We start from the raw sequence: 26,937 nt of genomic DNA on the forward strand, positions 1-26,937 counted from the left end.
TTCGTCTTTTCGATATTGAGAGAGAGAGTCCGTACTCCCTACCACACCTTACTATTTTACTGATGAGTCTTTGCAACTCTTGTAAACTATCGGTATTATTACTGTATCATCTGCTTATCTGATGTTGTTAACTAAGACTCCATTTACTCTTATGCCGACTGTTTTATCTTCCAGAGTTTTTCGCATTACCTCTTCAGAATAAGCGTTAAATAATAGAGGTGATAGTATGCAGCCTTGCCGGACTCCTATCTTTATTTCCATTTCTTCAGATGTTTCTTTTTCAATTATTACTATTGCTCGCTGGTTGTAATATATGTTTGTTATTAGTCTTAAATCTGTTTCATCTAGGTTTTTAGTTTTTAGAATTTCCTTGAGTCGATCATGATTTACTCTATCAAACGCTTTATTGTAGTCTATAAAACAGACGTAAAGGGAACGGTTAACATCCAAACATCTCTGTGTCAGCATGTTGAAGGAGAATAATGCCTCTCTGGTACCCATACCATTGCGGAACCCATATTGAGTGTTACTAATATCCAGCTCCAGTTTAGAGTGTATTCTGCCGTGGATCATTTTCAAGAATTTTCAAGGTATGTGACATTAAGCTTATGGTACGGTAGTCACTGCACTATGGAAGCTACCCACACCTAAAATTTGGGCATGGTACTCAAAAAAGAAGGTGGATCATTACCTATTTTAGAGTATAAATCCATCAGAAAAGTAATTTTACCTGGATCGTAGGTTTCTTCTAAAAAAATAAAACTTCCAAAAAATCTTCAACTGTAGTAAGAGCGCCAGAAGTCTAAATAAGATGTAAGTTCAAAAAAATATCTAGAGAGATAATTGAGAGAATGTACCCTAAAACTTTCAGAACTACTTATGGAAGTAAGACTTCAGAGAGAAAACAAATAGACGGGACAGGAAGATTCTAATAAAAATAAATAATAGCTTAAAATTGTGGACAAAAATACTATGCTTATTATATCCAAATTTTTGCTTCTACAATTGTAATTTGTATCTCTCTATTTATGTTAAACTAAAAATAGAAGAACTTATATTTACCATTTGATTAAAAAATTTAAATCAAATTTCAATAAAATCAAATGGCGTTTTATTTTGTTAATAAACGGCAATCTTATAAAAAAACAGATTGGTTTTCTTAATCCAATCTCATCCTCTTTTTGACCTTATTTTTGTTAAAAAGATCACTAAAAGATTTTGACTGACACGGATATTTCTGTTTTCTCAGAAAACTCTCAGGCAATTGAGTTTTATTTCAACATGCTGCCAGGCAAATCGATAGAAAAATAGAGCGTGCACTTCAGATTTTCTTCTTAAAATATCCAGATATTCTTAGACGACAAATAAAATTTTCATAAAGTATTTTTGTTTTATATTTAGAAAATAAAAATTGGAACAAGTTGAATAAAATTTTCTGCAAATAGAAAATCTTATCTAAATTTTCTGTTAGCGAAAAGATAAAAGATGGATAAAATTAATAAGTCCAAAATTATATAAAATATTATAGATCCTTATCTTAAAAATCCACAAGGAAGGATTTCCTGTAGCTGGCTGTTTTTAGGTGTGTTAAACACAACGTTTTCGCTCTCTAAAAAGATCATCATCAGTGTTCTTACAAGCTTGACATGCTAAGCCACCAAAAATACATCGGTTAAGACCTTTTAAATATCGACTAAATATTTCACATTGGAATATTAGATATGAAATCAAAAGGATGGATAAAATCCCTAAAGATCTGCCCTAAGGCATCATATGACCTTCCACGAAGCACATGGGTTGTTAAGTAAAAATTATGTGTCTTCACATTGAGAACACTGAGAGTCAACTGTTGACTCTCAGATCCAAATCCAAGTCAGTTGGCTTGGAGATTTACTTTATTATATGGACTTTGTTAGAAATTATCTTTTCCACCTAACTCTACCGAAAGTATACATTTCCTGACCTGATTGTAGGGAGCAAAGTCGTACTTTTTCCCCTAGGAAGTCAAACTACTTTTACTTCCTAGGGAGTAAAAATAAAAGTGACGTCATATACAATGTTCTATTTTCTATTACTTAAGTATCTATATAATATTTTAACGTTTATTTATAGAACACCCTCTATTTTTCAGAATGGTAAAAAACAGTAGATTGTTATTTTGATTTAACAACGTTTACATTAATAATTTGACTTATATTTGACAGTTGACAGTTATACTGTACCTACTTGTTAGTTTTAATTCTCTAAGAAATTTCGTTAGTTAGTTACATAAATAATTTATTTAAAAATGAAAAAACGACTTGTTATTTGCTGGAGGTGGAAAAATCATATGTATAACATGGGAGTAAAGTGCCTTTTCCTCCCTTGAATGATTACTGCTACGCGTCGGGCAGTAAACTGCATTCTCGGGAGGAAAAGTAGCACTTTGATCTCTTGTTATACAAAATAGCTATTACTTTTACTTAATGTCTACAAATGTCACATAACGAAACTATGCATGTAAATCTTCCTATATAAATTTTTTTAAAAACCTATACAGAAGTAAAAACTTCAAATTGTATTTTGGTATAAAATAGTTTATTTAAAACTTCTAAAAGTCATCCACATGGATTGCAAAACGTTTTCGTTCTGAACAGAACATCTTCAGTGCATTCCGCAAAGTAGTTGTAACTAGCACACCAATGAAGGTGGTAACTTCAAAATATATGGCTTACATTGTACCTTATGATAAAATATTATGACTACAAGTCGATGTTACTAGATTAAAATATGTATGTGCCTAAAGAGCAACATGCTTCCCTGCTCGAAAAAACTAGGTACTTGCCATTTGAATTAGCACAGACCAACTCAACCAACTTCAGTTCCTAGTACCTCAACAAGTACCTAGTTTTTTCGAGCAGGGAAGCATGTTGCTCTTTAGGCACATACATATTTTAATCTAGTAACATCGACTTGTAGTCATAATATTTTATCATAAGGTACAATGTAAGCCATATATTTTGAAGTTACCACCTTCATTGGTGTGCTAGGTACAACTACTTTGCGGAATGCACTGAAGATTTTCTGTTCAGAACGAAAACGTTTTGCAATCCATGTGGATCACTTTTAGAAGTTTTAAATAAACTATTTTATACCAAAATACAATTTGAAGTTTTTACTTCTGTATAGGTTTTTAAACTGTGGTATACAGCCAACTATTGGGATTTTTCCATTGATTTTATAAATTTTTTTCTACAACCGTGTTAAAAATGCAATTATTAAGAACTCCATAGGAGCGTTAAAAATGCTACTTTAAGGCACTAGTGCTTTATAGTTATTTAACCAACGAGTGTATTAATAAGGGCGATTAACAATTGAGATATTTTAAAGCGTGAGCGGAGCGAGCGCGTTAATGTTCGAAATTGTTAATCGCCATTTTAATTCACGAGTTCGTTACAAAACTTTTCCGTTAATCGTACTTTTCACAAATAAAGATATATTCATCTTTTGATTTTTCAAATACACAGAATTTTAAACAATAAAGTAAATAATGACATACACTGACAGATAGTACTAACAGCGGCTACTTGATTTTAAATTTTTTAGTGGGAATATAAACAGGTATATGTTTGGTTGCCTACACCACAGGTCACTACCAATCACAGAGTGTTTAATTAATTTATGCAAGCAATGCATATTGTGTTGACTATAATGAAATCGTTCATTAATAGAAAATCATTCATTAATAGGGGTCATTAATCAATGATTTTGAGGTTGTTAAAATTGATCATAAATGGACGGTCGACGGAAAAAAAATTTAAGGCACTGCAGTTAAAAGTGAATTGTCAAATTGTGAAACGTCAAAATATTTATATTTCATTTATTAACATTAATTTGAATAGTACAACTTGCGCAATTAGAAGAAGGTGGTTTAAAAGGTTTTTTAAAATTTAATTTAAACTGTATTATTGCATTTTTAACACGTGTGTAGAAAAAAACTATTAAAATTTGTTAGAATATATAACAATAAAAGTAAGATGTTATTGTATAGTTGTTATGATTTACGTATTGACAGTATAGGCAGTTTTGATGTAATGTCAAGAAAAATATAAAAATGGAATGTCGGTCAAGTTCAAGTAAAAGTTTTTGTAGATATTGTCCTGTAATTGAGAATGAATAAATTATAATTGTTGACATATAAGACGTTTGTAGAAAAAATATTGTATTATATACGTCTTGCAGAATTGCAGAATTCGCTTCGCTCATTCTGCAAACTTTAACATGCGTGCCTTAAAAGTGTACTTTTAACACTTATATCATAAATAACTATTAAATTTGTTTAAAGGCTAATATCGTGGTTTAAATAAATATATTTCAAAAATGAATGACCATTTTCAATTTCGTTGCAACTCGAAACTACAGCGGCATTATATTCTACTTCAATCAGAGAGTGCAGCAAGCACCTCTACCGGTTTCGAAACTCATAAGTCTTTCATCAGGAGGCACATATGCTGCTCTCTCTGACCCAACCAGGACAAAACTCCGGAGTGCAGTTACGGATTGCAACGAACGAAACGGCAGGTATGCCCTAGCGGCAACTGCTAACAACAGACTAACTTTTGAGAACTGAGACTAAAGAAGATGAGGGAATTTTACAAATTATAATTCATATTTTATCTGCTCCACGCGGTAAAGTTCCAACAAGAACGGTTTCCTTTGTACTCCAATCAGAGTAAACATGTAAATCAAAAATGAATAACCTTTTTCAATTTCGTTGCAACCCGAAACTACAGCCGCATTATATTCTAGTTCAATTAGAGAGTGCAGCAAGCACGTCTACCGGTATCGAAACTTATTAGTCTCTCATCAGGAGGCACATCTTCTTTAGTCTCAGCATCCGTTATGGCTTGAAAATTTTAGGAGCCTCGGAGGTGTGACCAGAGAAGGTTCCCATTGTTTCCAACCTGGTGGGATGTAGAGTAACATTTTTTATGGTATTTTATGTGCTAGTAGATTGAAAACTTAGTCTTTTGCAATCCCGGACTGCACGCTGGGGTTTGTTTTGGTTGGATCGGGGAGAGCAGCATATGTGCCTCCTGAGGAGAGACTAATAAGTTTCTAAACTGGTAGAGGTGCTTGCTGCACTCTCTGATTGAACTAGAATACAATGCAGCTATAGTTTTGTGTTACAACGAAATTGAAAATGGTTATTTATTTTTGATTTACATGTTTACTCTAATTGGAGTACGCAGGGAACCGTTCTCGTAGGAACTTTACCGCGCGGAGCAGATGAGACGTGAATTATAAATTGTAAAATTCCCTCATCTGCTTTAGTCTTAGCATCCGTTATGACTTGCAAATTTTAGAAGCCTCGGTGGTGTAATCCCCATTGTTTTCAATCTGGTGGGATGTAGAGTAATATTTTTAATGTTATTTTATGTGTTATTAGAATGAAAATTTAGTCTTTTAAAAATATTTCCTTAGGTGACTCCCATTCCCCCATACCAGATATTTTATCAGTTTTTTGTTCATTTGAAATCGTAACGGTTTATTGAATCACCTTGTATATGCATATACATATTATTGTGTTTTCAATTTATCAATCAAAGGCAAAATGAAAATTAAATTAATTTTTTTTTAAATAACGCGGGCACATAAATTTGATACACCCTGTATATTGATCTGTAAATATTTATTAGAATTTAGTTTGGATGTAAGTGGATTTCTTTTTTAATGAGCTTTCCGATGAACCATTAAAGACTTTTGTGAATAATTAAAGTGAAAAGAACGATGTATTTAGGTTTAAAATGGAAAAAGATTGTTTATTACGGGAACTATAGAATCCACAGGTAGAGGTAATTATCATTTTCTAGAAAAATGGTTTAAAAGAAAGTTTGGAATTTTAATATCTTTGTTTCACCCCAAGTAAAATGTTGTAGAATTCACCGAAAGTAATTAGGATGATCGGAATAATTTAGAAAGAATGACTGTTTGTTTGTCGAATGGAAAAGAGAAATGATTCTGATTCTTGGCAATTTGGAAGGGGAAAAGTGGTTTGAATGATTGAGGGAGTTTGAAAAAGAAGGCATTATGTTATTGCCATCGCTGAGGAGTAGTTCGACGTTTTCGTGGATAGATAGTTAGCAAGTACCAGTGGCTTTTTGATAGTGGAGGATAGTGCTGAAAAGTGGAACGAGAGACAGATCAAATTGAGACGAAATACCTCTTTGATTCTGTATTATTGTGAGAAGGAGAGCAGAGAATTTTTGGAGTTTGTGTGAATCGAGTACTGGTCAAAAGAGGCTTTGGCTCGTTGGAGAATTGGTGCTGGTATGCTGATAGTTTTGAAGCTGGAGAACGGAGAGGGCTTTGATGAGTAGCCTTTAACATAGTCAACGAGGGAGAGCTGTTTTGGGTCACGAGAAGACATCAGAGTGAGTGAAGCAAAAGGTCAGTCAACTTATGTGAAAGATATTTTTATGTTCGGAAACTAAAATTTTGAGTAAAAAGCGTAGGAATTAAAATTCCAATATTTCAGAAACTAAATAGGGAGTATAGCTAATCTTGCGAATACATAATTTGGTTTTGTTTATTTTGTTGTACCAAAGTCATCGGGAACAAACCGATAAATTGTTTTTTTTTAACTAGAATAAATTTAAATGGTAGAAATTTCATTCGGCCATCTGTGTCCACAGGTTTTAGATTTGATAGATTTTTAGAGTATCGATTTAGATAAATAAAAGACAATTCTGTATGTTTATTTTATATTTTGCTTTATTTCTTTTCCCTATTTTATCCCGATTAGGATCAACTAAGAGATACTGAAACCACGAGAGAAGATAAGTATAACGTAAGATAATTTAGACATTTTTAATATTATAAAAAGGCACCCTGAGATTTTTTATTCATTTTTATTGTATGATTTGCGACAATTAAATAATTAATCAAATAAATAATAATTAATATAAAATTAATAAGAAGCAGATCATAACAATAAATACTATAACGAACAAAGAACCACACACATAGAGGTAAACACACTAGGTATAATATATCTATTCGTGTTTATACGAGCAACAAAGGTTTCCTTGTGTACTGTTCGGTTGTAAGTTAGTCTGGCGTTACGTTGCGTCGTATTCTTTTAATAACTCCTCCATAAAGTTCTGACCGACGGGAGTCGGGAGTCGGAGGCTGAGGAGGAGAAGGAGAAGGAGTGTTCCGTCGTGTGTTCTGGAAACGACAGGCCATTACGGAGAGCCTTTGTGTCCTAGTGGAGTGCAAACGAGCACTTACCCTAGACTCGTGTACCGACAGGGATTAAAGGAAATACCGAAGAGTACGTTTTAGGGAATATAAGTAGGGCCTTTGTGAGACATCACTACGCAACAAGGGCGCTTTGGTAAAACCACGGGACTCGGGACTTTGGGTTTTATTTTTAATATTTTCGGAGAAAGTTTTTGGGCTTCAAACTTCGGCAATTATGTCATGACGGACCACGTTATCCTCTTATACTGCAATATATCTAGACGTCTTTATTGTTATACCATATACCCTTTAACATCCTATATACCAAAATAAAAATAAAGTAGGGATCTAAGTACAGTGGAACCTCGATAAGTCGGATTAATCGGGATTGCGACCGACCAGGGTTATCGAAAATCTGGGTTATAGTGCGGCCGATATGTGAAACAATTGCACATTTAATGATACAAGCATATAATTTGGATCACATATACTAAACATATAAAGGTTCAAATTTAGATATGAGGTCATCTCAGATTTTGCCTTTTACAAAAATGGCGGGCGTTCAAAATGGCGGCTATACTTATGTGTTTAATAGTACCATAACTTTTGAACGAAAAGTCCGATTTCAACCAAATTTGGTATATAGGTTTTTTATTTACAAGAGGGATGTGGTGAACCGGAAGAATCGGTTTACCAGAATTCTGTGTTTTTACTGGTTGTTTATGTAAAAATATGTTTTTTCAATTTTTTTCCCTCTGTATATACTAATTTTTCAAAAAGATAATACCGCAATTGAAAAGAGCGTAAAAATATTTTGTTGAAAATGTTTTGAACTTTTTAGTTATGTTAATAACCATTTAATAAATGCATAACGTATCTTCACATGTATCTATGTGTGGTAAATTCGTGCAAATATTATAAGAATTATTGTGCATTTAATGGTAGAAGCATATAATTTGGACCACATATACTACACACATCAACGTTCAAATTTAGATAAAAGGCCACCTCAGATTTTACCTTTTACAAAAATGGCGGGCATGCAAAATGGAGACTATACATATGTGACTTATAGCACGATAACTTTTGAACGAAAAGTCCGATTTCAACGAAATTTGGTATATAGATTCTTTGATGTGTAAGACCAAGATCTTGAACAGGAAGAATCGATTTACCAGAAGTTGTGTTTTTCCTGATTTTTATATAAAAACATGTTGTTTCTGTACCAATTATTTCACCCTGTATATATTAATTTTTCAAAAAGTTAATACCGGCGTTGAAAAGAGCGTAAAAATATTTTTAGGAAATATTTTGAACTCTTAAGTTATGTTAATTACCAATGTTTACCAGAAGTTTTGTTTTTACTGTTTTTTTATGTAAAAATATGTTGTTGTTTTTTTAAATTCTTTCACCCTGTATATATTAATTTTTCAAAAGGTAATACCGCCATTGAGAATAGTGTAAAAATATTTTTTAGGAAAGATTTTGAACTTTTTAGTTATGTTAATTACCATTTAATAAATGCATAACGTATCTTCACACGTACCTATTTGCGGCAAATTCATGTTGAATGCCCGCCATTTTTGTAAAAGACGAAATCTGAGATGGCCTCATATCTAAATTTGAATCTTTGTATGTGTAGTGTGTGGTCCAAATTATATGCTTGTATCATTAAATGTGCAATTCTTATAAAATGTTTCACGAATCTGCCGCACTATTAGAAAATATGGAAAAAATTAATAAAATACGGTATACACAGATAAACTACATTATGCTTGCAAAACCATGAAATATATTTGCACAGTATGTACATCTAAATTACGTACAGTTGTCTACAGTTTTGTTTATTTGTGGGTAAAAAACTCAGTCAAAGTAAAAAAATGTTTGTTTTGTCTGATAAAAATCGGTCCGGGTTAGCCGGACTTCCGGGTTATCGGAGACCGACTTATCAGGGTTCCACTGTATTATAAAAACTGGATCTAGATGCACAAAAAAATCTATCGTACAATCAAACAGCGGTTGTACGAGTGGAAGATAGTGAGACAAACAAAGTGGAAATTCAAAGAGGAGTCAGACAGGAATGCGTGCTGTCGCCACAATTATTTAATGTGTACTCCCAACTAATATTTCAGTAGGCACTATGGAAAAAAAACTGAAGGTGTAAGTATTGGAAAAACCATCATTAATAACATAAGATTTACAGACGATACCGCAATCATGGCAGAGAATCGTGGCAGACGATTTACAAATTCTCCTAGAAATCATTAACAGAGAACGCAAAAAGATGAGACTAACAATGAATATAGATAAAACCAAATACAGGTTGATTTCAAAAAACCCTGTTGACAATAAACATCTGACATTGGAGGGTAAACCCCTAAAGAGGATTGACAAGTATAAATACCTCGGAACAATAATTATAAGCTCACAGTTAGATCACGATGGAAAGATAAAAGTCATAATAGAAATAGCTCTAAAAGGATTTATAAAATAGAAGTCAATACCAAATCAAAACCTAAACTAAATATTTGAGCTCGACTTTTCAATTCACGATGATTGATATACCACATGTACTATTTTTGCGAGTATAATGTGGCATTATTGGTTACACCTTTTTACCGGAAGTCATATAAAAACCGGAAGTATATATTTATTCTTGTTTTGCTAAGACGCATCAAGTAATATATCGCCTGTACTATTTCGGAGACTTTAAAGCAGTACTTCCAGTTGCAACTCTGGAACCGTAAGTCCGATCAAACCGTTACTCTGCGCCTCTGGAGGGTTGCTGTGAGATGCGTATTGTCACTCACCGATACATGGCATTCCGAGAGCCCGGTACCTACAGGGCTACAGTGCCCTAATTTGTGTGGTCCGAGTAATTTGTTTGTATTTTAATGTTTGCAGAAGTGAATGGGACACACAGACAGTAATATGTTGGCTTTTGCTGTTATTTAGTTAGCGATCGACTTTTGTATGGTAAACACGAAATACACTGTTCTATCCAATATCGTGATTTTCATTGTAAAAAACCGTAAACCCTCTGAGATTAATTATTAGTATATAGTAACATTATATTATATGTTTGGCTACCCAACGTATATTATGTTATAGATGTCACTCATCGTTACGCTAGCTTATATGTTATATAAGGGTTTAAAAAAAAATAAAATTTTCAGTGATCTATAAATAGTATGCTAGCTTATAATAGATTAAAAAACTCACCTGTCAATTTATGTACAGTACGACAAGCGTAATTCTTGTAACCGTCTCCAGGACCGGCATTGCTGATGTAGAGATCCCCGTTTGCTAGTACGACGTATTTCCCCCCAATGTCTGTATTGGGATAGATATTAATAGAATCATCTTGAATCCAAGACGTAACCATAACGTATTCGGCTACGTAGTTTGGTATTTTACATTTGAGGACGGCAGTGTTGCCAGCTATTACATACTCGTCGTGGACTTGTATATCATACTTCTGTTTAACAACTGAAACAAAAACTTTAATTTAGTTTTGACATATCTAAATTTTTTTATCCCTAATCATAAATTATAGTCCGGAAGATAGTGTCAAGTTTGACCGGAGCATTTTAGCATGGCTGTTTATTTTTCTATAGTCAGTTGTGCCAAAGTTTATTAATAAATGATGTGTCAGCTAGCCGAAAACCGGGGCATAAAATGAAAAAAGACCAGGAAAATTAATAATAAAAATAATTACAGTTTTATAAAAAAAGAACTTTTTATAATATCACGTTTTTATAATTTATACGACACAATATAAAAAAGTACAATAAAAGCTATTATTCTTCAAATCAAAATGTCAATTTTAAAAACAAAGAATTTCCGATGCCGGGAATCGAACCCGACTCTCCTGGGTGAATGCCAGGAGCCAGGTTACCACTAGGCCATTATCGATGCAAGGCACGGAGATAAATATTTTTCATATAAGTTGTAGGGTTTGTCCATCTACTTTCATAATTTATCTTTTCTCGCCTAAAAGCCCTGGAGTCGCGCCAGCTGACAGACGTTTTCGTTATCAAACAAGTACTATCTACCAAAATAAATTCATATAATCCGTGCTACAATAATCGTAAAATTTGACACTACCTCCCAGACTATTAAATGTTTGAACCAAGGAAGTGAGAAAATAATACGTCAAAGTATTTAAAATGTATTTATTTCCCTAGCTAAGTGCTTTCGACACAATTGTCCAGACGCCAGATTTTGTTACTGGTGGGTTTTTTTGCTGTCGATGAACACGATTACGCCATCAGAACGGACCCCGGAGCACCTGGTGCACAAGGTCACTATTAAGGCACGTCATCTGGAGATTCAAGGGTTATCGGACTAAATTGATGCAAACAGATTACTTGGAGGTTTTTTGAGTCGCTGAACAGGAATACGCCATCAGAACCGACCTTTTTGTTCGTTTTATACCAACATGTATATCGTTTATTCTTGTCATATAATTGTCGTTAATATTGTTGGGTCAGTTCTGATAGTGACAGTTCATTTTAATTTTTTTGATAAAAAAATATTTTTTCTACGGCCGTGCTAAAAGAGCCACTTTCCCTCACGAATTTCGTTTCCGAAAGTTGCACTTTCCCTCACGGCGTGCGTGAAAGTAAATTTTCCCGCACGGCGTGCGGAAAAGTAAAATACCTTGTAATATGGCATTATAATATATTATAATACATGCAATAAACTAATATTTAGATATTATTTACTAATTTATTTCAAATTTATCTTATTGTGTTCATGTTTTAATGAAATTAGCTCGATAATTCGATGAAATAAAATTATTTTGACATAATATTTAAATGGCAGATCAGTAAACAATTACAATGGTTTTGAATCGTCGTTAGGGAAACCAATATCGTCGTCGTGGTAACCCATTATATTGAAAGTTTGGTTTCGACAACCTTGTCAAAGAATTAATTTGTATATTTTCACTCCTAAATAAAAATTGATATAAACTCTATTTTTGTGGCTTTTTCCAAACGTTTGGCTCTAGAAAAAATATTGTTCATAACTCATGCGGAAAGTGTCTTCACCGGAAATAGTTATTTCCCTAACTAGTGTGGAAAGTGATACTTTCACGCACGAGACTGCCGTTGACCCGAACAACGCGATAGCGAAGTTCGGGCAAGCAGTCGAGTGCGGGGAAGACACTTTTCGCATGAATTAGGAACGATATTTTTTCTAGGGCCGTACGTTTGAAAAAAAGGCACCAAAAATAGAGTTATATCAATTTTTATATATAGTATTTTTACTACAAAAACGTTATTACGTAGGTCAAAATTTTTGACGTAAGAGAACTGTCAAAACATTAGAATGTGACTTTTCATTATTACCGTATTTATAATAAACATAGCAATAATGAAAAGTCACATTCTAATGTTTTGACAGTTCTCTTACGTCAAAAATTTTGACCTACGTAATAACGTTTTTGTAGTAAAAATACTATAGTAGTGAAAACCACGGTTATTAGACTTTATTACGGTTGTCTTGTCCGACGGTGGTGGGGAGACTTATATTTTTGACTTTACGTCACAAGAGTTTACATTTACATTCCCATATTTTTAAATGATTTTCGATCATTGAATGTGTGTTATTGTGTATATATGTGTATTATTTGTGTTATTATGAAATAATAAGACAAATAGTACACATTTTATCTTATACCGGGTGGTAAATCGTAAAAAGGGCCATAGGAAACTCAATGTAAAATTCTAAATTGTTAAATTCCTGCTTCCCTAATTACTTTACATCAAAAGTCATGAGAGAATACTTGTAGAGAATTAAAATCTGTATTAAAATCAAAAGTTAAAATTGTTCTACGATTTAAATGCATTCCAAAATTTTGAAAAATATGATACATTTGCCACAATAGATATGCGTGTAAAAGTAAGGCCACACGTTACTATTTAACTGACAGTGCTCACACCATTGACTGAATAAAAAATCTTTATTATTAATCCTTTCTCCGCAACTGAGGGTATCTTATCAACTGTATTGTTTTTAAACAATAGATGATAAAATAAAAATATTGACAGTTCAAAAATGTGAACATTATTGCACTGTGTGTGGCCTAAGTTTGGGCTGAAAACTAAAATGTATTACATTTTTACAAAATTTTGGAATATGTTTAATTACGTAGACCAATTTTAACAGTTATTTCCAATACAGATTTCAATCCTCTACAAATAGTTTCTAATGTCTTTTGATGTAAAATAATTATTAGGGAAGCTGGAATTCAACAGTTCAGAATTTTACATTGAGTTAATGCAAAATTTTGACGCATGTCAAAATTCTCAATGTGCTTTAATTGTATTCATTTTTTTCGAATCCTGAGAAAACTAATAAATATTTTTGAAAAATTTAAACTCAGAATGAAAGACTACATTATTACCGAGGGCTGAAAGACCCTGAAAACTTCTATAATGTTTATTTTAATAAGTTACAGGGCTGAAAATAAAAGAGAAGTGTGATATTTAATTTCAAATAGTTCATTCAATAGAATCTGCTTGTTTATTCTAAGGGGCTTTCCGCCCTTGGTAATAATGTAATCTTGCATCCTGCGTTTAAATTTTTCTAAAATACTTGGTTTTCTCAGGATTCGAAAAAAATCATATTACGATTCAAATGACAGTAAACTCTCGTGACGTAATCTCACCCTTAATGTTTATTGGTTAGTCGATTTAGGCAATCGTAGTAATGTCTAAGAACCGTGAGTGAAAACACACAAATTAATTATTTGACAAGATTGTCAAAAGCAAACTTTCAATATAATTGCTTACCATGACGACGATATTGGTTTCCATGACGACGATTCAAAAGCATTGTTATTGTCTACTGATCTGACTTTTAAATATTATGTCAAAATAATTTTATTTCATCGAATTATCGCGCTAATTTCATTAAAACATGAACGCAATAAGATAAATTTGAAATAAATTAGTAAATAATATCTAAATATTAGTTGATTGCATGTATTATAATATATTATAAAGCCATATTACAAGGTATTTTACTTTCCCGCACGTCGTGCGGGAAAATTTACTTTCACGCACGCCGTGCGGGAAAGTGCAACTTTCGGAAACGAAATGCGTGGGTGAAAGTGGCTCTTTTAGCACGGCCGTAGAAAAATAACTATTTCGAAATATTTGTAAAGAGAAGGAACGGCATTGTAATAAAATCCTCTCTGTTATATCTGTTTTCACCTCATTGATATTGTCATATTTCCTAAAAGTTAATAAAGATTATTAAATATAGATCTAATAATTTAATTCCTAATGAAAAGTAATCCCTTGTCGCCCTAGTAGATTTATTCATAGTGGTTTTAGTTTGAAATTTCAAAATTCTTTCCGCTATAGAATTATTTAAAATACTTTTCTCATTTTTCCAGTGGCACTCCTTTTTCCTTTTATTTGAATGTGTGCATTTAATTAATATTAATTTTTCTGCAGGAAAAGCGTATCCATGTTAATGTTTTCCTTTTTCATTATAAATAGCTGGATGTTCTTAAGTTTACCGGGCAAAGTTTTTAAGTGAGGTCGGTTTCTCTAAATAATTAACGTCATTGGGGAGCTTTTAGCGAAGTGACTTACCCGCAAAAAGTAGGTCACAGGAAAATAGATTATTATTATTAAGTTTAATACCGCGCTTTACACCGTACGTCCGTGTCGCTGTATCACCTAGATGGAAGTACTTAAGGCACTACCTACTTATTAAAATATGGTTAGCATTTTTAAAACTTTTAAGTGCTTACTTTTATGTTTATGGTTTACATTTTTAGGCAAAAAGGTCAAAATATACACTTTTTCTTCATAAGGTGCCGAGACCGCTTGTCGATCGTTGGCTCTCATGTTGCCCAGCATGTTAACAATCATCATCTTATTTCTCTCTCTTCAATCCTGACCCCCAGAAGGGTGTGTAGTAGGGTGGATCGAAAAATCGAAGTTTCGAAAACTGTTTTGGAATAGTGCGCAAAAGTTGCCAGTTGGTATTACAAACCTAACCTTTATTTGCGATTTTTCAAAAAAATTTCATCTTCTGCCCTCTACCGGGGGTTGAAAAAATAAAAAATACGAACTTATGATTTTAATTGAAAAGTTAAGCAATAAGTACATGTTATTATTATAAAAATTACATCCAATTGAAATATTTTTTAAATATGTCATATTTATTCTTCTACCCACCCCCTACCCTCCCCTTAATTTTGATTATCTATTGTTTGTAGTCTTTTTTGGACTAAACTTTTGGCATATCTTTGCGCGAATCAATTTTTGCCTTGATAAAATTTTCTCTTTTTTGTGATCCAATAACCGATGAAGATGCTTCAGTTACGAGCTTCACGATTCTCTCTACAGATTGGGTGTAACAGGAAAATGTAGCGATGTCAATTATTTTCTCAGGAGATCCGAAAATAATATTTTTCAAATCCTCTACTTTCAAACCTTGAAGCAATGGAGGGCAAGTTATTTTATTGTTTTGTCAATTAATAAAATCAATATAGTCATCTGCTTCAAAATTAATTTGTGGAATAATAAAAGGTCGGATGTTAGATGAATCATTATTGGCCTTAGTTTTTGCATTGAGAATGCGACGAAGTGCAAGCCTCTCTTATATGCGGGCGAGTGTCATGCAGCATGCATAGCAGAAGATTTTCCGGATGTACAAAATAGGCATTTCTTTGAATTACAAGGTCTATAAAACTTTTCAAATTTTGCTCTAAGTATCGACTACGCTTAATTGTTTGTAAAACATGCATTCACACATGATGAATTGCATTTGATCTGAAACCATAAAGAAGCATATACCGTGACAATAAATTTGGTCAGTTCCTTTAATTCTGATGTTGGATTTTTAGTGCTAACATAAAGACCTATAATGCGATTCGCCAACGATAGCCATCGAGAATGCCTTAACTTTCCAGGGCTTTGGTTTAATAAATCCACAGAACATTCCCATGTTGAAATTGCGACACAAATTTGAAACAAATATTTCTGATCGACACTAAAGTCAATTAAATCTACTTCTGGTAACTCACAGTCAATAATGTCACAGTTTACAACCGGCATATTTTTGCAATGCACTATTTGATTTCCTATAGTTCATGAAAAAGCTCTTGGACTTTGAGTTTGACCGTCAAGCTTTTGAAAAGGATGCCGTAAAGGCAATTCATTAGCGTGAAGCTGACAGATAAATATTTGTAAACGACGGCCTAACTTTAACTCTAGTTGAAAAATTATACCATTTTATTTTCCCGTATTTACCAATGTTCCGTTATATCCTAATACCACTAGTTCTTCTAGATTATACCTATAACTCTCTAAAAAGTTCACAATACTTTGACAAATGCTTAGAGCCGATCCAGAAAGGGGTACTGCGTGACCTAAAAATATGGAGCCTGGCTCTTGAACTAATGAAACGTCCTCTTCGAGTGCGGTTCTTCTGTGGGGCTTGCCTTCAATATTTTGGATAACGAAGGTTTTATCTTTCCTTCCGTCAAAATATATGGCCTTCAAAGTTTCGGGGGAGTTTTGCATAAAACCTTTTCTTCATTGATCTCTTGCTCTTCTCAGTTTGTTTCTTGAAAGTCCAAAGTCGCAGCACCCCCGCACCCCGAAGATGGTACCAATACACTAAACAAACCGGAGCCGCCAAGACCGGGCTTCTGTTAATAATGCAAAAAAATTGTTTTTTTCGTTTTTCAAAAGCCTGTAGAGGACAGAAGATGTAATTTTATCCAAAAGTCGTAATAACACTTTTTTATTGTCGTTACTAAAGGAAACTTTTGGTGGGTATTCCAAATCAATGTGTCAATTTTTTTAAAATATTGCGATAATCGATCCACCCTAGTGTGTAGTGGTCGACGTGATGTCGTGTATTGTCCGTCTCCAAAGATCTCTCTCTCTCTGGTCATTTCTTATAATTGAGGCATAGGTTTTTTGCATATTTCTGTAATTTGATCGATCCATCTTGTTTGGGAACTTCCTCGTGATCTCCGGTCTTTCACCGTTCCTTGTATAATGAGTCATTAAATTCTATGTTGGCTCTCATAACATGTCCAAAGTATTTTAATTGTTGAAGATTGACTTTACTGAAGAGTTGTTGGCTAACTTTTAGCTCATTTAAAATTGAATTATTTGTCCTATGGTCGGTCCAAGGAATTCGTAGCATATGTCTCCAACAGAACATTTCAGTGGCGTCTATCTTTCTTCTTTCCGAATTTCTTAGGGCTCTCCGAATTTGTCTTATTTACAGCCGCATGAAATAGTTCAGTACTATGTAGTTTTTCCAAACCATTGGCGTAGGGTTTTAAGCCAAGAAGTTTTACGACGACCCACACTTCTTTTTCCCATTATTTTAACTTGCATAACAAGGTGAAGTATGCCATATTTTTCTGTGTGACGCATTATACAGTGCGTCCATATAGTAACGCATAAATTCATTATTTCGTAAACCGGCAATATTAAGGAAAAATCCCAAAACAGGTCGATTTTTCTTTTTAAATTCAGATTTTTTGGCATATATACGATAATAGTGACGTCATCCATCTAGGCATGATGACGAAATCGATGTTTTTTTTAATGAAAATAGGGGTCATGTGATAGCTCATTTGAAAGTGTATTCAATTCTCTATTCACTAATATAAACATTAACATATTTATTTATACAAGATGTTAAAAAAAAACATTTTTTTAATTAAAATAATTGAGACAAAAAGAAGACTGTATGTAATTTATTTAATTCAAAATACGTTTTACTGTTCTCAGAAAACAGGAAAGAAATGTTTATTTGACAAATAAATATTGTTTTTCGCTTAAACTCAATATTAAAGCTGCCACCCACCTGTCTCTTGGCAGTTTGAACATTTCGTTTAAACTAAAATCAATGTTTATTTGTCAAGTAAAAATTTTTTCTCTTTACTGACAGTAGTAAAATGCATTTTGAATTAAAATAAATTACATATATTCTTTTTTTTTGTCTGACTTATTTTAATCAAAAAAATGTTTTTTGAACACCCTGTATAAATAATTTTTTTTTTATTTAGCTAATGCCTCGACAACTAATGGCCATTGGCATGGTAGGTACGGTAATTTTGAACAGTTAGGTACCTAGTGTCATGTGTAGTGTGTGTGTTGAGTAAGTGTCTTGTTACTTTGCAAAGTCGACGTCATTGTCTTTGCAAAGAGACGCTAATTGTATCCGAACGTCTGCGGTCCCTCCTGTATAAATAATTATATTAATGTTTATATTATTGGATAGAGAATTGAATACCCTTTCAAATGAGCTATCACATGAACCCTGTTCCCATTTAAAAAAAATAATCGATTACGTCATCACGCCCAGATGGAGGACGACATTAGTATGATATATATGCAAAAAATCGTAATTTAAAAATAAAAATCGACCTGTTTCGGGATTTTTCCTTAAAGTTGCCGGTTTACGAAATAACGAATTTATGCGTTACTTTATGGACGCACTGTATAACCAAAGTATAAAATTTACGCGTTTTAACCCTGTTCACTACTTCACTGCAAAACCCTCTCGTTTGTGACTCTTTCTACCCAACTGATCTTGAGAACACGGCGGTAGACCCACATCTTAAACGCTTCTAGGTTTTCTAAAAGCAATTCTGTCAGGTTCGATGCTTCAACCGCGTAAAGTAGTACTGGGAATATATAACATCGAACCATTCTTATGCGAAGTTCCAAATTGAAATCATGACTGCAAAGGATTTTCTTAAATAATTTCATAAAACTTATTCTTGTTTTGGCAATTCTACTTTTTATTTCCGTAATAGGGTTCCAGCTTTCATTAATATGAGTACCCAGATATACAAGATAACCTACCCATTCAATTAAATCATTACCAATTGTTACGTTACAGTTATCATTATTTACTGTTGCCTGTTTACTAATAACCATAAACTTTGTTTTCTTTGGTAGTTTGGTATTAATTTATTTTCCAAGATAAAAGCTCCGATTAAAAACACAAGGATGTTTTCAAAAAGGTTCGCAAGAAATGGAGGAAAATTTATCGGGCACCTCCTACGGGTCTATGTCCTATGTCAGGATTTGGCACCATACCTAATTATTATTCTAGCCACTTTTCACATGACAGCAATAATTATAATTTTTATAATAGCTTTGAAAATATACAGTATTAGCCTTTTACCCCCTGCAGTTTTATTTTTTTAGGATTAGGCCCATGATAAAATCATCACTACGTGATTTTTTTGTATAATTTTGCAAGGATTTTGAAAAATAATTTTTTTCATCAAAAAACAAAACTAAACCCTTCCCAGTGCGAAACGGATTCTACACAGTAGAAAAGAAAAAATCTAATATATATTTTAAGTAATGGCAATTAATATAGGATAAGAAGAAGCAAAATACACGCATTATAAAAATATTTAAAAATGATCACAGGGAACGTTTTTCGAAAGAAATGAAGCACGATTTTTGTGGCCTACCAACAGAAATTTGACACTCGATAAGATGCTAAAGAACAGAGGTGAATAGACTAATAAACTTCAGTTACGTTGAAAAAGGTATATATAAAAGGGGCTGACTATATAAATAACGTGAAATTTATTGATCCTTTTTTATGGTTAATATTCATCAAATGTTTGCTTCTGATTCTTGAGGCCAAATTAATCACATCATCTACATTCTCCACCATATTGTGGAAATCAATTTTGAAAATGATTTCCAGAATGGAAATCGAAACGGCAAGAGAAATGTAACATGTAACGCATATTACAATGAATTTTAATAATTGTTATTATGACTTTTCTTGTTGAATACTTTTCTTGAAATCAATAAATTAAACGTTTCAAAATGAGTTAAAGTTTGAAGTTCTCGTTGAGAGCCATAGAAAAGTTTCTTTTACCTTTGACAAGGATCTTGAAGTTTAGATAGAGAAATATAAATAACGATGGCAGGCTTGAAGCGGTTATAAATTTTTTAATGCGGCACTTTCTTTGAAAATAATGATTATATAGCACGAGCCAAATTTGGACAAGGACTACAGCTAAAATTAAATTATCAAAGGATTCGTAAATTTTATATTTCCACTTTACCTTAAGAATCTTCTTAAACTTAAAAAGACCAATCCAAAGCGGTTATATTTTCCGTCGAAAGTTTCATATAAAAATGATGAGTCCTAAACTCTTTCATATTTTCATTTTTATACAGAGATATACGAGTACCTTATATGTTTAATATTTTTCTATTCTTATGTGAATAAGGGTGGCACATAAGTTTTAGCGCTTATTTTGGTATTTTGTTATGTATAAAATATTTTTAACGTTATGAAACTACAATCTACTAAGAGGTAAAGCAGAGCTGGAGGGTCAGATAATAGATCAAGTGATGCAGTTTAAATATCTAGGCATCACACTATCTATCTACGGAAAGCTCGAAACAGAAAAAGCTCAAAATCAAGAGAATATAGCAAACAGAGCCGCAGGTTGCCCGAATGAAATAATATGGAGAAATAAAAATATCGAATTTAAGTATAACCTGCCAAAGCGCGATATTTCTATCTACTATCGTGAGATTAAATGCTAGACAGGAACATATGAGGCACATCTGCACAAATTAGCAATAGTTAATTCATCAGTTTGCTATTGTAATAAATCATATTTTCTTTGAATAAAAAATTAACGAGAGATATATAGACCAAATGTATTATTATCTATCTTATATTTTCTATATTATCTACAGACCAATTAATAAATCTACGACAAGTACAAGTGTATTTTCCAGTTATACTCCGTCTACCCAACAGACGGAGTAATCACGTGAATAAATCACAATATTTCTTCAAAATACCTTAACGCACGGCCTTCTACACAATACCGATAACAAGGTACAGTAGAGCGTCGATAATCTGAACCCTGGTAATCCGAACGTTCGCTAATCCGAACGCAAACAAAAATTATATAATTAAAAAATATGACCGCGGACCGAATTTTTGGATTTATGACAATATGGGCAAAATATGACCGCGGATTTTTGTTTTGTTTATGCAGAAATACATACAATATATATTTGTTTATTATGCAGGTGTTTTATTCCTTGTAACTAAAACGTATGTACATATGTACTATGTTAATGAGCTTTGTGTGTATTTTGAACATATGTTCGATAATCCGAACAATTTGATAATCCGAACTACCTCTGTATGAATTAGTTCGGATTATCGACGCTCTACTGTATTCGGTAATTGGTGTTATTGGCATTGTGTACAAGGCCGTGAATTAAGGTATTTTGAAGAAATATTATGATTTATTCACTTGATTACTCCGTCTGTTCGGTAGACGGAGTATAGTATAGAATATCCACTAAGTTGTCATGAAATGAAAATAATTAAATTACTAATAAACTACTTGAAAGAAACAAATATAATCATTTAATTGAAATAGGTATAAATATAGCAAAACTAATAGATTAAGTTAAAAATAAAAGAAAAATCTGTGGCTAAAGATGGCATCCAAGCTATCTTTTCACACACACATACACATACACACACAGAAAAATATCGAAAAAGCTATGAAAGGCAGAATTTACAAAACAGTCGTCAGACCAATATTGACATACGCGACAGAAACACGACCTGATGCATAGAGAACAAAATGAATGCTAAAAACAGCGGAGATGAAAACCCGAAAAATCGATGGTAAGACTCGATGGGTGCTAGAAGTACAGATATACGACGGAGATGCAAGGTGAATAACATTATTAACTGGGTAAGAAACAGAAAAATAGAATGGAATGACCACATCAGCTGAATGACAACTAATGAAGTAGTACGGACGGCGAGAGACGGTTGATACAATAGTCCCTGAACAATTATCCCCGAAATTGTTTATGTAGTTGTAGTGGTTACGACGCTAAATTTTATCGGGCAAGAAGCAATCCGAGTTAATTTACCGGCCATCCCAATATTTTTTTTCAATCTATTTCGAATAGAAAAAAATCTAGTGTACATTCGATGGACACTAGATCATTTTTGGGAGATAATGCGACAAAGGCGACCATTCATAAAGCTTAAGGCGTAATCGAGGAACATTACATTCAACTTCATACATTTAATTTATAAATAACTTTGAAAAACTCCTGATATAAGTACAGTAGAACCTCGATAAGTCGGCCCCCGATAACACGGAAGTCCGGCTAACCCAGACCGATTTTCATCAGACAAACATTTCAAGAATAAAAATGTATATATCATGTTAAAACATTTTATCTGTAGCCTCTTCTGGAATGTCTTAAAAATATCGAGTTTCATTGATACAACTTCGCTCCACCATAATATTTGAGAGATTATGGGTATTTGTGTAATTTGAACTATACGATAGCAAAAATGACTCATGGCACACGGCGGTGGCGGCAGAGCGATGTTAATTATCTGGGGCTATCGCAAACAACAGACACCTGTTATTCATTATTTATTTCCAACTGTCTTTTAAAAAATTATTTTTTAAACCATGGTCTTTTAAACAATGAAAGAGACACTGTTCTTAAATAACATAACATTGTTCCGATGGCAGACGAAATTGACACAACCGAAACTGACTGAGTTTTTTTACCTAGAAATGAACAATACTCTATACCAGGGATGGCCAAGCTCCTTAATAGTCCGAGCCACTTTTCACAAGTTGAAGTTTTTCGCGAGCCGCAATCAAATATGTATTCAAAAAGTATGTAAAGAAGGTACTTACAATTTTTTTAACAGAACTTTTACTTACTGAAAACCGAAATAAAATTACGAAATATTAAAACTTAATTACATTTTTGTTTTCCTTCTTTTGATAATTCTTTACAATTTGGCGATTAATATGTGGCTGTACTTCTCAGTAATTCTTTTAGATGCTGGTTAGTTAATACTGACAGGTGTTAGGTTTTTACGAATTATAAAATGGAATAAAATGGTCCGCACAAGTACATTGTTCCTAATATGGAAATAATTCGACAAGCATCCTTTTTTAGGGTATCTACTTGAATTTTGGTACAAATTTACAAAATTTGGTATTCTGCGTCGACTTATAGTTTTATTTTCGAGCTTGATCTTTTTGCGTCTCTATTAATTTTAATTCTCCAGATATTGTTTGGGTCATATTTGGTAATAATAAAAAATTCACTTTATGAACTATGTTCATTTCAAATGAATTCTGAACAAAATGAAAAGACGATTTAACATATTTTAAGTCTTGAAATCTATTTTGGAGTTCGGTCAATATTCCTTCCGGCTTTTTTATATACTCGTTAAGTTTTTCTAGTTACAATATTGTAACAATTTTTTTAAGTCGGGAAAAATGACTAAAATGTAAACTGTGTACCTAATCCAAATTACAAATAATTATATCCGTAGCAAGAGTTAAGTATACAAAAATAGGTCTGGATTCGGTTGATTACTGACTTTTATATTGCGCCACTCTTATGTAATGTTCGTTAGCGCAGTTTTCGATCTGTCATATATCATTCTTATCTTGGATGGAAATGGAATTTGTTACAAAGTCTTTCATGTTTGTTGTCAGTAAGTTAAAAGACATTTTGAAACCCATATGGAACGATAAAATTTTTTTTAAATCATATCTAATACAAAATTGAAAAATAACTCGGGTACAATCGAGAGCCACAAGTAATCCTTCAAAGAGCCGCATGTGGCTCGCGAGCCGCAGTTTGGTCACCCCTGCTCTATACTGTCTATACTATACTCTATACAACTATAATAGGTAAGTTAGATGTGTACTGTGCATATATATTTTATGTTATTTTAATTATAACGGACTTTATCTATAAGTATACCGTATTTTATTAATTTTTACCATGCCCTCCGGCTAACCCGGATTTTCGATAACCCGGATCGGCCGCGGTCCCGATTAATCCGAGCTATCGAGGTTCCACTGTATAAAAACCGCTAAACGTCGTAAAAATGAGTGGCGCATACAATATTCCAGCTACAAAAGATCTGATATGAATATTATGTAGCGCGAAAATGCATTCTAATTTTGATGCAAAATAAAATTCTAGATTTATTTTAAAATATTTTTTCATAATATTTGCTAAATTTGAAGTACAGTCGAACCCGCTTATTAGAATCCCTCTTATAGGAATATCCCGGTTTATGGAATATAAATTCAAGTTCCCAAAACATTTTGATTTACTCCTTAATAAATTTATCTGTTTATTGGAATAGGATCTACCTAGATAATACCGCTTATTAGCATATTTTGCAGGTCAAAGAATATTTTTTTTTACAATTTACTAAAAATTTAAATTATGTTTGGTATTATGGTTTGTCGTCAACGGCCTGTAGTGCTGGATTAGATATTATTAGGGTAATAAATATTTATTACTTTGTTACGAATACCAATTCGATCTTTAGCATGGGCAGCATGGCCGACAAATGCATGGGTCATAAAATAATTTTTAATTTGTCTACACAAAGGCACTGTTGCCTGTTATAAAATTGTTAGAAGCAGTTTATTTAGAATTCACTCAGAGAGTACCTACTTGTTTACAAGATGTGAATTATGGCTTTGTTAAATTCTAAAAGAAGGGAAAAGAACAAGAATGTAACAATCCATTTCTTGACGCCAATAAAACTTCTATTCAACGGATGGATTAAGGATTAAGGATGACCACACGGATTAACAACGAAAAAGTTATAATTACCAATAATTTCTCAAGAAAAAAAAAAGTAATTTTGTTATATATGCATTTTAATAAGAAAATATTTACATATCTACATATTGCATACATTTAATTTTAATTACCTAGTGTATTCATTCACATACATGTAATGTAATTTGGTATTTAACACATACATAGATAAGTACTAGTTACACTACTGTATTATTGACGTAAAAAGACCTAAAACCATTTACATACACTGATTATGTAGGTACATACATGATATACATATCGGCATAGTATGTAATAAAACTACATATTGGCATAGTATGTAAAACTACACATTGGCATAGTATGTAAATAATATTATTACGTAATACTTATTTCGACTAGCCACCAATGATCGGTTATTAGAATATCCCGGTTATAAGAATATTTTTGCCTTGCACAAAGGCTACTCCAATAAGCGGGTTTGACTGTAAACGCGCCACAAAAGAGCTTCAAAATTCAAACTGTATCAAAGTTACTCTTTTATGGCGCGTTTTACTTCAAATTGAGCAAATATTATGAAAATATCTTTTAAAATAAAACTAGAATTTTATTTTGCATCAAAATGAAAATACGTTTTCGCGCCACATAATATTCATATCAGATGTTTTGTAGCTGGAATATTGTATGCGCCACCCATTTTTACGGCGTTTAGCGGTTTTTTATTCTTGTATATCATACGGTGTGTATCATAGATATCAGCATTATTCAGCTTATTATCAGTCATAGCTTTTTTCCATACTTTAAGCTCACACTTTATAATATTCTCATATACACGAGAAAATACATGTTTATTTTTATCTTGATACATTACTTGAATGTTTTTTTTATTAAATATCGAAATCAGTGCGACACAAAACAGAGTGGGCGTGTAGACAAAACTGACATTTGAATGTATGTATTATCAACTGATGTGTGCTTTTATCGTCTGGATCTGTGAAACGTTTCCATTCAAATGAATTTTTAAAATTGGAGCTCGTTGCTTTGTCAATTTGCGTCGATGGTTCTGTTTCGGAGGCCTAATTTATTCCTAAAATCAATTTAGAATATGGATTTACATTTAAAAAGTAGGTATTCCAAAATATTAAGCTTCTTAAAATAAAGATGGATGAAGCAAAGGAAAATGATTTTAAAAACACTTAGTAGTTAAATAACAATAAAGTCAGATCGCCTTCTACTTCGAAAATGTTAAATTAAGGTTAAATGGTTACATAAAGGTTAATAGAGGTACAAAAATATAATTTATTCTTTGCAACATCTCACGAAATACAAGCAAAACGGTAATGACTTTTCTCGTCAATAATTACTGGCGACGAATCTAAATGTCATCACTATATAATATTTATCTTGCCATCAAGCAATAAGACAAAACTATCCAGATAAGTTCTCTTCTCATATGATGTCATTCTTCTGCATGACAATGATCAGCCTCATGTTGCCAAACTAGTGAAAGACAATCCACAACGAAAGAGGTGGAGGATATTACAGCATCCACCCTATAGTCCCGATTTATCGCCTAGTGATTTTCACACCTTTGGATCACTGAAAATGGCACTAAAACATAATCGTTGTCAGTAGGACGAAGGGGTGCAAAATCTGGTAAAAGAATACTTTGAGCAGCAGCTACAAAAATTCTTTAAGCAGGTATACTTGGGCGGTCCTATAAGTATTTAGCCGTCAAAAGAAAACCGATGATTTTGGAAAAGTGTCGATTTATCTTTGAACTTATTCTCGTTATAGCTCGCTACAATTGACCTAACGATTCCCCACCTTCATTAACCCGTCTAAAACATACCTTTTCCCGGGGTCTACAAAGTAGGCTTCCGTGGCGGTGATGAACTCTTTATTCGACTTAAATTTTTGACCGGCGCGTGAATTTTCAAGTTTGGAAACAAAAAGAAATCATACAGGTTCAAATCTGGAGAATTTGTTGGATCAAACAGCAGTTTGTAGTCCAGTTCGACAAATTTCGCAACGGAGATGGAAGCCGGACAGCCGCCGTGAAAAGGCA

At 32.9% G+C, this 26,937-nt stretch overlaps 1 protein-coding gene across 1 annotated transcript in view; it reads right to left on the reverse strand.

The window, feature by feature from the left end:
- The window catches only part of LOC114328633 (cell adhesion molecule Dscam2), a 384,871-nt gene that overhangs the window by 158,980 nt on the left and 198,954 nt on the right, over positions 1-26,937 (reverse strand). Inside the window, exon 4 of the mRNA XM_050644410.1 lies at positions 10,447-10,713. Within this exon, the coding sequence (XP_050500367.1) occupies positions 10,447-10,713 (267 nt within the window). The remainder of the gene's footprint in view (positions 1-10,446; positions 10,714-26,937) is intronic.

The sequence above is a fragment of the Diabrotica virgifera genome, chromosome 2, assembly GCF_917563875.1.
Source record: "Diabrotica virgifera virgifera chromosome 2, PGI_DIABVI_V3a".
In the NCBI taxonomy this organism is placed as follows: Eukaryota; Metazoa; Arthropoda; class Insecta; order Coleoptera; family Chrysomelidae; genus Diabrotica; species Diabrotica virgifera.